Raw genomic sequence first — 13,091 nt, forward strand, 5'->3', positions numbered from 1 at the left:
AACAATAATGGTGGAACAAAAGGAATTTTTTCTTTTGGTGGGTAGTAAACACAGAACCAGTAAAATTTCAGAGATGAAACATAGCATAGAACATCGTCCTTTAATAAACCATCTATGGTATGTCCTGTATTTGTGCTAGGCCTATTACACCAACATTATTCAGTATGAAAATTTGCGATGGTGATTAGCCTTCCTGTGTGAATAACATTTTGTATTGGTAAAAGTTAATTGATCACATTACAGAACTACAAGTCTAATTATTAACTGAAGCTGGTTACCACTAAAACAACAACCCAGTACTTATTAAATTTACCGAAATAGCAAGATTCAATGGAGCATGCATCAAATGTGCACACTAAACAAGTCGACGCTTAAATTCCAAAATTAGATTTGATTGGATGATGTTACAATAAAATAAATCATGTGTCAGCGTTATTCTTGATTTTTCAAAATTCAGTAAGAAAAAACCAAATATGGTCTGATTTTCTTATTCACAGAGCATAGCTATAAAACAGAATCCAATTAGGAATCGTATGTAGCGATAATGTTCAGATTGTATAGGGTTTGGAAAAATCTGTGTGACAAGCAATGGGTAGAATGTATTTTGTTGGGACAGGCGATATCTATTTTAATACTTATCAAATCGTTTTTCTTTATGGAGAAAATTTTCTTTATTATGATCCAATATACCATAATATCAAGTTATTTTATCATTTTACATATGATTTACCTTTACCACGGCACTATTTTCTATGTTCAGCCTGGTCTGCATACAAGTCACGGGTAGCTCGTACTTACTTTCAAAATTTCCGGATAGATGTTGTATAAAGCACTACCCTGGGATGCGTAAGGTTATTAATGATATCAGATATTTTTGTAATTAATTTTAGCCTGTAGCAGGGGTGGCAGGCTTATGGCATGATCTGCAGTTTTTCAGGCTTATTAGGCACATTTCATCACTAAAATATAACTGAATGCAGCATTAAGTAAAAATGTATAGATTTTCTTTCTCATTAGTTTTGAGTTTTTTTGCATGTCAATGAGTAAGACACATTATCCTGTTGCTTATTTTATGTAAGTAAAACATAATTTTGCTTCCCTTTAGTTTTGATATGTTGCAATTATGAAAAAATAGTGATTTGTTCTTTTGCAGATTTTTTTTTTTTTTGTAAGATTTTATGTTAATACTGTACTGGTTTTAGGAATCAGTAAATGATATACTAAAAACTTTCAAAACTAGACTCAACCAGGGAAGTTAGGTTAGGTTTGCAATAGGTCCAGAGTTACCATTCTATGAAAGGATTCACTGGACTTTGAACTTTAACAAAGAAAACTAGCAATGCCAAGAGCTTATAAAGCTCATTTACTACCAAACTTGGCTAATTATGTGAATTTTCTAAAGGCGTAGGTTTGTAATTATCATCTTCATCTCCGCTAGAATCAACTAGCTGGCTTTTCCCCTGAACTGACAGAAAGTTCTCTTTAACACTATGCACTTTTAACTTGTTGGCAGCCATTACAGCAAACTATCACATGGTATGTACTGTACCAGGGGAAGACATCTTAATGCTCTGTAATAAGCAAGAAATTTGGAGTAGCTCTGACCAGTGGCCTGCAACTGAGGAGACAAAGAGAAAGGCATGTAGTTATCACTTACCGCTAGATGCATTTCGGGACGGCATTCTATGTTGGGGAGTTGTCTGACAGTCACATTCCAGGCAAGAGGGATGGGCTAGCAGACACAATTAGTCGCCAAGGGAAGGTTGTAGGGTCAAAGTGACGTAACAGAAAGGCATCTGTCAGGAGGGTTCTTCGTGCGGTTAGACATGAAGCATCCAGGTCATATCCCCCTCCCCACTTCCCTCTTCTGATCCAATCCCATGGTCTGTTTAAAGTCACCTTCCAAAATCCATGGGATCACATGTATGATTATGTCGTGTCTGTGTTGAACCCTGGTCCGTCAGCCAAGTTTGATTAAAGATTCAGATACGTACCGGTATTTATTCTTGGTAAATGAATTTGTTTTTTATCGTAAAAGTTTGTTAACAAAGTTAGCTTATTTTCCGGGGGTTTTATAATTTTGTTACTTCTTTTTCAGTTTATCAAGAAGCAGAAGAAAATTTTCGAGAAAATGATGAACTACAATTTTGCGATAAGAAGAAAGAGAGGAATTCAGATTTTGTTTAGGCATTTTTACCACAAACGGATTTCCCAACTCTTTCAGCCCATAAATATTATTTCTAAAGATGCGACAGGGAAGAAAGAAGAATTGGTATCAATTTCACAAAAGGTTAGTGGTTTGAAAGGTTAAACTGTCTTGATTGATACAGTTGTTCCAGATTTCTGTTATATGGAGAATGATAACTATAATATCACTGACCTAAAAGGTCTAAATGTAAATGTTAAACAAAGCATTTTTATACCATTCCATTTCCAATAGCTAGCTTATTATGCTCAAGAAAATAGCTGAGTATAAGTACAATTGGGTTTGTGATGAACAAACAGGGGTTAATAGATAAATGACCTATAATTCAATTATAATATTTACAGCTCTTGGTGGACTGTGGCATTGTACGACCACGAGGAAATGGAATGTTTGCATTTATGCCTCTTGGCCAAAGAGTCCTTGCAAAGCTGACAGACTTAATCGATGAAGAAATGAAACTCGTTGGTGCTCAAAAGATGCTATTACCAACGCTTACTTCAGGTCACCTGTGGAAAAAGACTGGTAATGGAACATGATGTATTTGTTTGCTTTAAGTTTTGCATAGTGTTTATTCTTCAGCATATAAACATGTAACAACTCCTGATGAAATGTGTCAATGCAATAGACTAACCTGTAACCTGAGTTTAAATGTCTAAGAAAAAGGTGGTTGTCAAATTATGACTGAAAATTATTGAATGAATATGATGGTACAGGTATAATTGCAAGTAACTGGAGATGTTTATCATGTTATAGCTGAGGTGATAAGACATTTAGGGTCAAAGGTTAATCAACAAGGTTTTGAAAATACATGAGTCATACAGCAAGTGATATTTGTGCTACCAAATACTGTCATCAATATGCTTAAGTACAATAAGATAAAACCAATTATTGTACTATATTTAATGATTACTGAGGTAGCAGCATATCTTCCACTTAAATAAAAACTATACTTTAAAGAATACGTCTGTAAAGCGTATAGAGACACATCAGATGTGAAATGTTTTTCTTATATGTGACTTTTTTTATGACTTTCTTCTTGGCTAAAACTACGCTACAGCAGCCAGTAAAACTAAAGTACAATATGGTTGTAGGTTTGAAGTTGTGAAACAAGATTTGTTTCAAATTTTGTATATTTTTATCAGATATTTGCTTATATACTAACTGAATGTTTTCTACTTCAGGTCGATGGAAAACGACAGGTGATGAACTTGTCAAAGTAAAGGATAGACATGATAAAGATTATGTACTAAGTCCAGTAAGTCAAGTCTATTCATCACAATAAAATTCAAAGCCTTGCTCTTAAATATTCTTTTATTATGTATTTTGTTTAACTTTTATAATGTAGGCTAGTTACTAAGAAGTGTTATTAATTTTTTGTTTGATATATTTTTTTCTGTAAACTTTTGAATGCAATATATGTGTAAAAGAAGGTATTGGTAATTTTTGTTTATACTTTTTTGTAGATTCTGCATCCATGCTATTTCAGATTTTACTTTTTTCAGACACACGAGGAAGCAGTAGTTGATATGTTATCAGAAGTATACCATCTCTCGTATAGAAATCTACCTTTACGACTCTATCAGATATCTAGTAAATTTAGAGATGAAGCCAATCCACGGTTTGGTCTTCTTAGGTAAGAGGAATCGATGTATAAAGTTTACTGGTAATTATGTGGGGCTTGTTCTTTTTAACCCTTTTACCCCCAGGCTATTTGGAAATTTCCAACCCTTAACGCCCAGGGGGTTATTTTTTTCCCAGCACATTTTGCATTATATTTTTTTTAAATTGCTCTAACAGCCTTAATTTTTGTCGTAGAGAGGTCAGGTTGGTCTCATTCTCTTGGAAACTGCCTGAATTTTCTCAAAAAATTATCAAAAATATGGAAAAAAAAATTTTTATAGCATTTTTTTGCAAGGACGTACCGGTACGTCCATGGGGGTAAAGGGATGGCTTTTGTGAAACGTACCAGTACTGTACGTCCTTTGGGGGTAAAAGGGTTAATGATATTTTTAGACAACAAAATGTCCATCCATCCATATACCAAAGGCACTTCCCCCAACTTTGGGGGGTAGCCGACAACAGCAAGAAACAAACCAAAAAAAAAGCGACCTCTACTCTCTACGTTCCTCCAGCCTAACCAGCTTCCTCCGGTGCCTTAGATGACCGCGGAGGTAGCAGCAGTAGGGGACTCAGCAGTATGAAGCTTCATCTGTGGTGGAAATGTGGGAGGTTGGGCTGTGGCACCCTAGCAGTACCAGCTGAACTCGGCTGAGTCCCTGGTTAGGCTGGAGGAACAACAAAATGTAATAGCCTTTAAAGTTCTGTTTTCTGTTACCATATTTCAAATGATTATGTATTCACATGAATTACAATCATTGCTTATTCGAACTATTTGTTCCTACTCATAATACAAAGCATCATCTTTTAATAGGGAGATGTTTTCAGCTTAAGCTGGAGCAGTCGTTAGAATCATTTAACGAGCAGTAAATGACCAGTGAAGGTAGTGGTGAGAAGCTGCCCCCTCCCCCTGAACAGTTGGACTAGCCTCACTTTGCTTTCTGCCACAAGCTACTACAGACATACTTCTTATGCTCAGAACGAACTTTTCATTTTATTTTTCTTTCAGAAAGTGAATGCTGGCTGTTAGTTTTGATTACTTGTGATGGATTTGAAATGGAGGAAGTTTCAGCTGGTTTATGATTAATGGGCTGTAGATCCCCACACTCTATTTGCTTCTTTAAGGTTTATCCCTTGAAGGGGAAGAAGAGAGCTAAACCTTTGCCGGTGTCTGTCTTGGCAATGCCCATAAACACAACAAAGAAGTCTTTCACTTGTTCCATCTTTTCAGTGGCCCCGGTGCGTCGGTGTCATGTAAAGGAGAAATTTTCAATATTAAACTTACCCGATAATCATGTAGCTGTCAACTCCGTTGCCCGACAGAATTCTATGGAGGGATACGCCAGCTATCACAATACTAGAAGGGGGTGTACTTACCAGCGCCACCTGTGGCCAGGTACTATAGTACTTCTTGTTGACACCTCCTCAATTTTTCCTCTGTCGTGCTTCCGGCAAGACGTTCTGGGATACGCTTATGATCTTCGAGTATTTTCACGGCTTTTGGTGAAGTATTCTCTCAGATTTCGGCTGTCGCTTTACTGGAAAACTTCTATATTAGCTTAGATAGCTATTATTTAGTCCTGATTTAACGGTTAACGATCTTTTGCTTGATTTTGAAACCCCACTTGGCTAACTCTTTTGATTCAAGATGTCTGACATTTCACAAGCCCCCACCCATAGACGATGTAGGTCTTGTAATAGGCGTATTCCGAAGGCCTCGGTAGATCCTCACACCGCTTGTTCTGACTGTAGGGAAAGGCCCTGTCAGTTAGAAGATCGATGTGAGGAATGCGCCGGACTTTCGGAACTTGATTTTGTCCGTCTTCTTAAGTACTCAACCAAGTTAGAGAGAGAGAGAGTTAGGAGGAGTTCTTCTCACTCTTCACTTTTTTCCTCACCTCATGATCCCCTACCTTTTCCTACCCCTGTAGTGGCTACCCCCGAACCTACTATTTGCCCTCAGCCTGATATGTCTGTTGTTTTGCGTGCCATTCAGGCCTTAGGCGATAAAGTAGAGTCAGTGGTAAGTGATCATAAGTCTCTTATGGCCGAAGTCAAGGAACTTAAGGTCAAGAGTGCAGTGGGTGGAATTAGTGCCAGTGCTGTGGCGAGTGCTAGTGTCAGTGCAGTGCCAAGTGCTAGTGTCAGTGTCAGTGTGGTGCGTGAGGATACTTCTGTGCGTGCCAGTCGTCCTCCCAGTCCGGGACCTCTTGCAAGCTCCCAAGCCCAGGGGAGAAGCAATGTCGAAGGGCAAAAGGGTTCGGCAGGCCTTGATCGGCGCACAGAAGTATCCTCGGTGGTTGCGGGCGTGTCTTCCAGAGACCGTCACTCCCACCTGCAGACGATTGAGCCCGTCTTTTACTCGTCTGCTGAGCATTTGTCAGGGAAGAAACGCTGGACTCAGGTCTCGAGACCACTCAAACGCAGAGTCCAGACCTCAAGAACTCAACCGGGCTGCAGTCATTGGATCAGCTCTGACTCGCCGCAGTCATCAGTTGAATGCACTCCGCCTAAGAGGAGTAAGGTTCTGCCACAACAGTTCTCTGCTGTTAAGGCTTTACCTCAGCAGACCTTAGTGTCTGCCGACCCCAAGTTGACTCTACTGCAGTCCATGCAGTCACAACTTGCGGTCCTGATGCGTGAGTGTCAGGCTGAGCAGGTTGCACCTCCTCCTGCGATCGCTCCGCCTGACCGCAGTACTGCCTGCCAGGCGTACGATGTTGAGGCTCCTCAGAATACCTTAGCACGTTCTGAGTTTACTGTTTCCAGTGGTGTGCAGCTCCCTCCGCCTTCCTTAAGGCAACCTCAGCAATGGGAACAGGAAGATCATTCCTTACTTCCTCCGCTTCCACTTGCAGTTCCACCAGTGAGGCAACACTCTCTTGAGGTACAACAACCTCTCCCATCCATGAGTCAGTCTCCTCAGCTCTCGCTGCAGCGAGCTCAACCCTCCTCAAGGCAACCACAACACCTTAGCCTTGCGCCTCAGGAGCCTCAACTCGCGAGACAATTACTGTGTTCTGCGCAGCCACTACCTCATCGCTCTCAGCCCACACCTCAGGAACCTCAACTCGTTCCTCAGGAACTTGCTACTGCGCATCCGCCTTCCGCTCAGCAAGCGCAACCCTTGAGTTCAGTCACTCATGCTAGGAGTCAGCCTCCTCCACCCATGCGCCTACCTTCTGCTACTTCTTTTGATCAGCCCTTGCAGTCTGAGCCTCAGGTGTTCCCTCAACAGAGTCTTGAAGAGGAAGCCACTAATATTGTTGTTCCAGCTCGTGCTGACTCTGCTGTTCAGCATACCTTTCCGATCTCTTCGCTACACTCTGGTGATGAGGCGTCTGATGATGAGGCGGCACACCTGGATCCCTCATCAGACGTGGATGAATCCAAGTCTTCTCCACCTTCTATTGACTTTCGTAAGGTCTTGGCTCTGTTTAGGGAGGTATACCCAGACCACTTTGTCTCTGCTATTCCCCGCTCTCCGCCATCTGAGTTTTCGCTGGGCATGCAGCCAGCTAAGTCTACCTATACTAAGCTAGTCCTAGCAAGGTCCTCTAAGAGAGCGTTAAGGATCTTAGGGGAGTGGTTGCAGACTAAGCAACACCTTGGAAAGACTTCGTTCATGTTTCCTCCGACTAAGCTCACTTCTAAAGCGGGCGTTTGGTATGCCACAGGAGAGGAACCAGGCTTGGGAGTTCCTGCCTCTGCCCAGGCTGACTTCTCAAGTCTGGTAGACTCGCCTCGTAGAACAGCAATGAGGCGCTCTAAGGTTTGCTGGACCTTCTCAGACCTTGATCACTTCCTGAAGGGTGTTTTTAGAGCATTTGAGATGTTCAACTTCCTAGACTGGTGCCTGGGGGCCCTCAGCAAGAAGACCTCCCCTGCGGACAAGGATTCTGCCATGCTATTAATGTCCTGCATGGATAAGGCCATTAGAGATGGATCTGGCGAGCTTGCGTCGATGTTTGTGTCAGGGGTTCTTAAGAAAAGGGAACAGCTATGTACCTTCCTTTCCTCCAGCATTACACCTTGTCAAAGGTCTCAACTCCTTTTCGCTCCGCTCTCGAAGTTCCTCTTCCCCGAAGAGCTGGTTAAGGACTTGTCTGCTGCCCTGATACAAAAGGACACACATGATCTTGTAGCCTCATCGGCTCGTAAGACTAAGGTTGCTACCTCAGTCCCCAGGACTTATCGCACCCCAGTGGCTGATACTCCTGCTACGAGGTTCATACCGCCCTTTCGTGGTAGAGCCCCCAGCCGAGGAAGCTCCCGTCCAGACTCTTCCAGGAGCAAGTCTAGGAAAGGTTCCAAGGCTTCTAAAGGAAAAAACTGACTCTCCGCATCTCCAGACAGCAGTAGGAGCCAGACTCAAGAGCTTCTGGCAAGCCTGGGAAAAGAGAGGTGCAGACGCCCAGTCTCTCAGTTGGCTGAGGGAGGGTTACAGGATTCCATTCTGCCACAAACCCCCTCTGACCACATCTCCCATCAACCTCTCTCCCAACTACAAAGAAGAGGACAAGAGGCTAGCGTTGCACCAGGAGGTGTCGCTACTTGTGCAGAAGAAGGCAGTGGTTATAGTCCGGGACCATCAATCCCCGGGCTTCTACAACCGTCTCTTTCTGGTGGCCAAGAAGACAGGAGGTTGGAGACCGGTGCTGGACGTCAGCGCGCTCAATGCGTATGTCACCAAGCAGACGTTCACGATGGAGACGACGAAGTCGGTCCTAGCAGCGGTCAGGCAGGAGGACTGGATGGTCTCGTTGGACTTGAAAGATGCCTACTTTCACGTTCCTATTCATCCAGACTCCCAACCTTTCCTGAGATTCGTTTTTGGAAAGGTTGTCTACCAATTCCAAGCCCTGTGTTTTGGCCTAAGCACAGCTCCTATGGTGTTCACGCATCTGATGAGGAATATAGCAAAATTCCTCCACTTATCGGACATCAGAGCCTCCCTCTACTTAGACGACTGGCTGTTGAGAGCCTCCACGAGTCGTCGCTGTCTGGAGAGTCTCAACTGGACTTTGGACTTAATCAGAGAACTGGGTCTGTTAGTCAACATAGAAAAGTCTCAGCTCATTCCCTCCCAATCCATTGTGTACCTGGGAATGGAGATTCGGAGTCAGGATTTTCGGGCTTTTCCATCGGCCCCAAGGATAAGCCAAGCCCTAGATTGCATCATGAGCATGCTGAAGAGGAGCAGTTGCTCGGTGAGACAGTGGATGAGCCTCACAGGGACCCTTTCATCACTGGCCCTGTTCGTCGAGCTAGGGAGACTCCACCTCCGCCCTCTTCAATTCCATCTTGCAGCTCATTGGGACAAGGGTTTGACTCTCGAAGCAGTCTCTATCCCAGTCACCAAAGAGTTGAAGACCACTCTCTTGTGGTGGAAGACCAATCTCCTTCTCAGGGAGGGCCTATCGTTGGCTATTCAGACCCCCAATCTTCATCTCTTCTCAGATGCATCGGACTCGGGCTGGGGTGCGACCTTGAACGGACGGGAATGCTCGGGAACGTGGAACGAGGAACAGGGAACGCTCCACATCAACTGCAAGGAGCTACTAGCAGTTCATTTAGCCCTGCTGAACTTCAAGTCCCTCCTGCTAGGCAAGGTGGTGGAGGTGAACTCAGACAACACCACAGCCTTGGCTTACATCTCCAAGCAAGGAGGGACCCATTCGAGGAGCCTATACGAGATCGCAAGGGACCTCCTCATTTGGTCAAGAAGTCAAAACCTCACTTTGGTCACGAGGTTCATTCAGGGCAACATGAACGTCTCAGCAGATCGCCTAAGCAGAAGGAATCAGGTCATTCCCACGGAATGGACCCTCCACAAGAGTGTGTGCAACAGACTTTGGACCTTGTGGGGTCAACCTACCATAGATCTGTTTGCCACCTCCATGACCAAGAGACTTCCGCTGTACTGTTCCCCAGTTCCAGACCCTGCAGCAGTTCATGTGGATGCTTTTCTGCTGAACTGGTCCCATCTCGACCTTTACGCATTCCCACCGTTCAAGATAATAAACAAAGTCCTGCAGAAATTCATCTCGCACGAAGGGACACGGCTGACGCTGGTTGCTCCCCTTTGGCCTGCAAGAGAATGGTTCACAGAGGTACTTCAATGGCTAGTCGACATCCCCAGGACTCTACCTCTAAGAGTGGACCTTCTACGTCAACCTCACGTAGACAGGTTGCACCCAAACCTCCACGCTCTTCGGCTGACTGCCTTCAGACTGTCGAAAGATTCGCTAGAGCTAGAGGCTTTTCGAAGGAGGCAGCCAGTGCGATTGCCAGAGCAAGAAGGGTTTCCACTCGTAGAGTCTACCAATCTAAGTGGGAAGTCTTCCGGAGCTGGTGTAGAGCCAATTCAGTATCCTCTACCAATACCTCTGTGACCCAAATAGCTGACTTCCTATTACATCTTAGGAATGAGAGATCCCTTTCAGCCCCTACGATTAAAGGGTACAGGAGTATGTTGGCTTCAGTTCTCCGCCACAGAGGTTTGGACCTTTCTTCCAACAAGGACCTTCAAGACATCCTTAAGTCTTTTGAGACTTCTAAAGAGCGTCGTCTATCCACTCCAGGCTGGAACCTAGACGTAGTCTTAAGGTTCCTTATGTCACCTAGGTTCGAACTTCTCCAGTCAGCTTCCTTCAAGGACCTTACCCTCAAGACTCTTTTTCTCGTCTGCCTTGCAACAGCTAAGAGAGTCAGTGAGGTTCATGCCTTCAGCAAGAACATTGGTTTCACGACCGAATCTGCAACATGTTCTTTTCAGCTCGGATTCCTAGCAAAGAACGAACTTCCTTCACGTCCTTGGCCTAGATCGTTTGAAATACCTAGCCTCTCCAACTTGGTAGGTAACGAACTAGAGAGAGTTCTTTGCCCTGTCAGAGCTCTCAAGTATTATCTTAATAGGTCTAAACCTATTCGAGGACAGTCAGAAGCCTTATGGTGTGCCATCAAGAAACCTTCGAGGCCCATGTCCAAGAACGGGGTTTCGTATTATATAAGGCTTCTGATTAGAGAAGCCCATTCTCACTTAAAGGAGGAAGACCTTGCATTGCTGAAGGTAAGGACCCACGAAGTAAGAGCCGTAGCTACTTCGATGGCCTTTAATAAAAACCGTTCTCTGCAGAGCATAATGGATGCAACCTATTGGAGGAGCAAGTCAGTGTTTGCATCATTTTATCTTAAAGATGTCCAGTCTCTTTACGAGAACTGCTACACCCTGGGACCATTCGTAGCAGCGAGTGCAGTAGTAGGTGAGGGCTCAGCCACTACATTCCCTTAATCCCATAACCTTTTTTAACCTTTCTCTTGAATGCTTTTATTGTTGTTTTTATGGTTGTTACGGTAGGCTAAGAAGCCTTCCGCATCCTTTTGATTTGGCGGGTGGTCAATTCATTCTTGAGAAGCGCCTGGGTTAGAGGTTGTGTAGAGGTCCTTTAGTAGGGGTTGCAGCCCTATATACTTTAGCACCTTTGAGTTGATTCAGCCTCCAAGAGGAACGCTGCGCTCAGTAAGGAAGACGAACTTAAAAAAGAGGCAGAGTAACGGTTCAATTCGACTTCCTTACCAGGTACTTATTATTTCATTGTTATTTGAGATAACTGTTATATGAAATATGGGATACTTAGCTATCCTTTAATCTTGTACACTGGTTTTCACCCACCCCCCTGGGTGTGAATCAGCTACATGATTATCGGGTAAGTTTAATATTGAAAAATGTTATTTTTATTAGTAAAATAAATTTTTGAATATACTTACCCGATAATCATGATTTAATTGACCCTCCCTTCCTCCCCATAGAGAACCAGTGGACCGAGGAAAAATTGAGGAGGTGTCAACAAGAAGTACTATAGTACCTGGCCACAGGTGGCGCTGGTAAGTACACCCCCTTCTAGTATTGTGATAGCTGGCGTATCCCTCCATAGAATTCTGTCGGGCAACGGAGTTGACAGCTACATGATTATCGGGTAAGTATATTCAAAAATTTATTTTACTAATAAAAATAACATATTTCACATTGAATCAGTTAGTATATAAATGTGATTAGGTATTTTATGAGTTTTGTTCGTTATGTAAACGATAGAGAGAGAGAGAGAGAGAGGAGAAAAAAACTTGGAGTCAAATGGCACTCGAAAGCCAATGTTTGTGAAAAGCGCTTATGTTGTGTTTAGCTAGGCAAAACAGGCCCCAAACAATGAAAACACATCGCGGCCAAATCATGAAAACATATCGCGTGACTCACTCAACAGAAATGCGCGCATGATTCGCCGCCTGCAAAGAAGCAGTTAATGACACAAAGCAATGTATGATGTTACCATTACGTCAGAAGAGGGGACCAATAAAACACAAGAGCAGTCATATGACGTGACGTAATTACAACACCCTTGTTCTGGGCTACTTAAGCCGATGGTGGGATAGAAGAGTTGCGCTCTTTCCTAAAGTAAACCGCGATAGTTGGTCGGTTGTCCATTCTCCCCCGTCCTGGGGCGAGGCCCCACACCAAGTGGCGAGTTGGCAGGCACTTACATAACGTCAAGTTACCACAAGAAATTTCTAAGTGTCCAGAGGAGGACGACGATGGGACCAAGTTCCCTTTCAGCCAACAATTGGCTTCTCACCCCGGAAGTGAAGACTTATCTACGATGTAGGAGAAATTACTGAGAAGAGTGTCGATGAGTGGACACCTGTTGAAGAAACAATCCCCTATTTGCCACTCATGGATTTCGCATCCCGAATGCTAAAGTGTGTAGCAGAAGTCTACGGTTGCAGCCTCCAATCTTCAAGACTTTATTGTTCCAGTCTGTGTTTGAATTTAATTATCAACGTAGAAGATTACTGTAAAATTATTGTTCACTAAGTTCACCCGTAAAGTTTACCTGCACCCACTCTCTTGAGGGTCTAAATATAAATAATTTTTTGCACTGATATAAATGACTGATTAACTTATACTAATTAAAAATAATATTGAAGTGAAGCTTAATAAGGAAATAGATTTTGTCCCATAACGCATCACATCTGCTTCCGTAGCCCATATGCATACCCTTTAGGTTTGGTCCTTAGGGAGTATGCGTTGGGAGCAGGGAGCCTTTGGACATACATTGGCAGGCTTTTCAGGTTTTGGTGGTATATGGAGCTTCCCCAGCGTACGCCACACCCATTCAGGGGTTGGAAGCTTTTCACCTGTCTGTGCAGCAGGAATGTATAGACTCATTAGAATTGGTTTCACTAGAGCCGAGTTAATGCTATGTATGACTAA

The 13,091-nt window shown here is 43.4% G+C and overlaps 1 protein-coding gene across 1 annotated transcript in view; it reads left to right on the forward strand.

Moving 5' to 3' along the window:
- The first annotated feature begins 2,102 nt into the window (after nucleotides 1–2,102).
- The window catches only part of ProRS-m (prolyl-tRNA synthetase 2-like protein, mitochondrial), a 31,870-nt gene continuing 20,881 nt past the window's right edge, over nucleotides 2,103–13,091 (forward strand). The window contains exons 1-4 of the mRNA XM_068394460.1: nucleotides 2,103–2,290; nucleotides 2,551–2,728; nucleotides 3,388–3,461; nucleotides 3,709–3,839. Of these exons, the coding sequence (XP_068250561.1) occupies nucleotides 2,132–2,290; nucleotides 2,551–2,728; nucleotides 3,388–3,461; nucleotides 3,709–3,839 (542 nt within the window). The 5' untranslated portion in view covers nucleotides 2,103–2,131. The remainder of the gene's footprint in view (nucleotides 2,291–2,550; nucleotides 2,729–3,387; nucleotides 3,462–3,708; nucleotides 3,840–13,091) is intronic.

Source organism: Palaemon carinicauda, chromosome 20 (assembly GCF_036898095.1).
Source record: "Palaemon carinicauda isolate YSFRI2023 chromosome 20, ASM3689809v2, whole genome shotgun sequence".
NCBI lineage: Eukaryota > Metazoa > Arthropoda > Malacostraca > Decapoda > Palaemonidae > Palaemon > Palaemon carinicauda.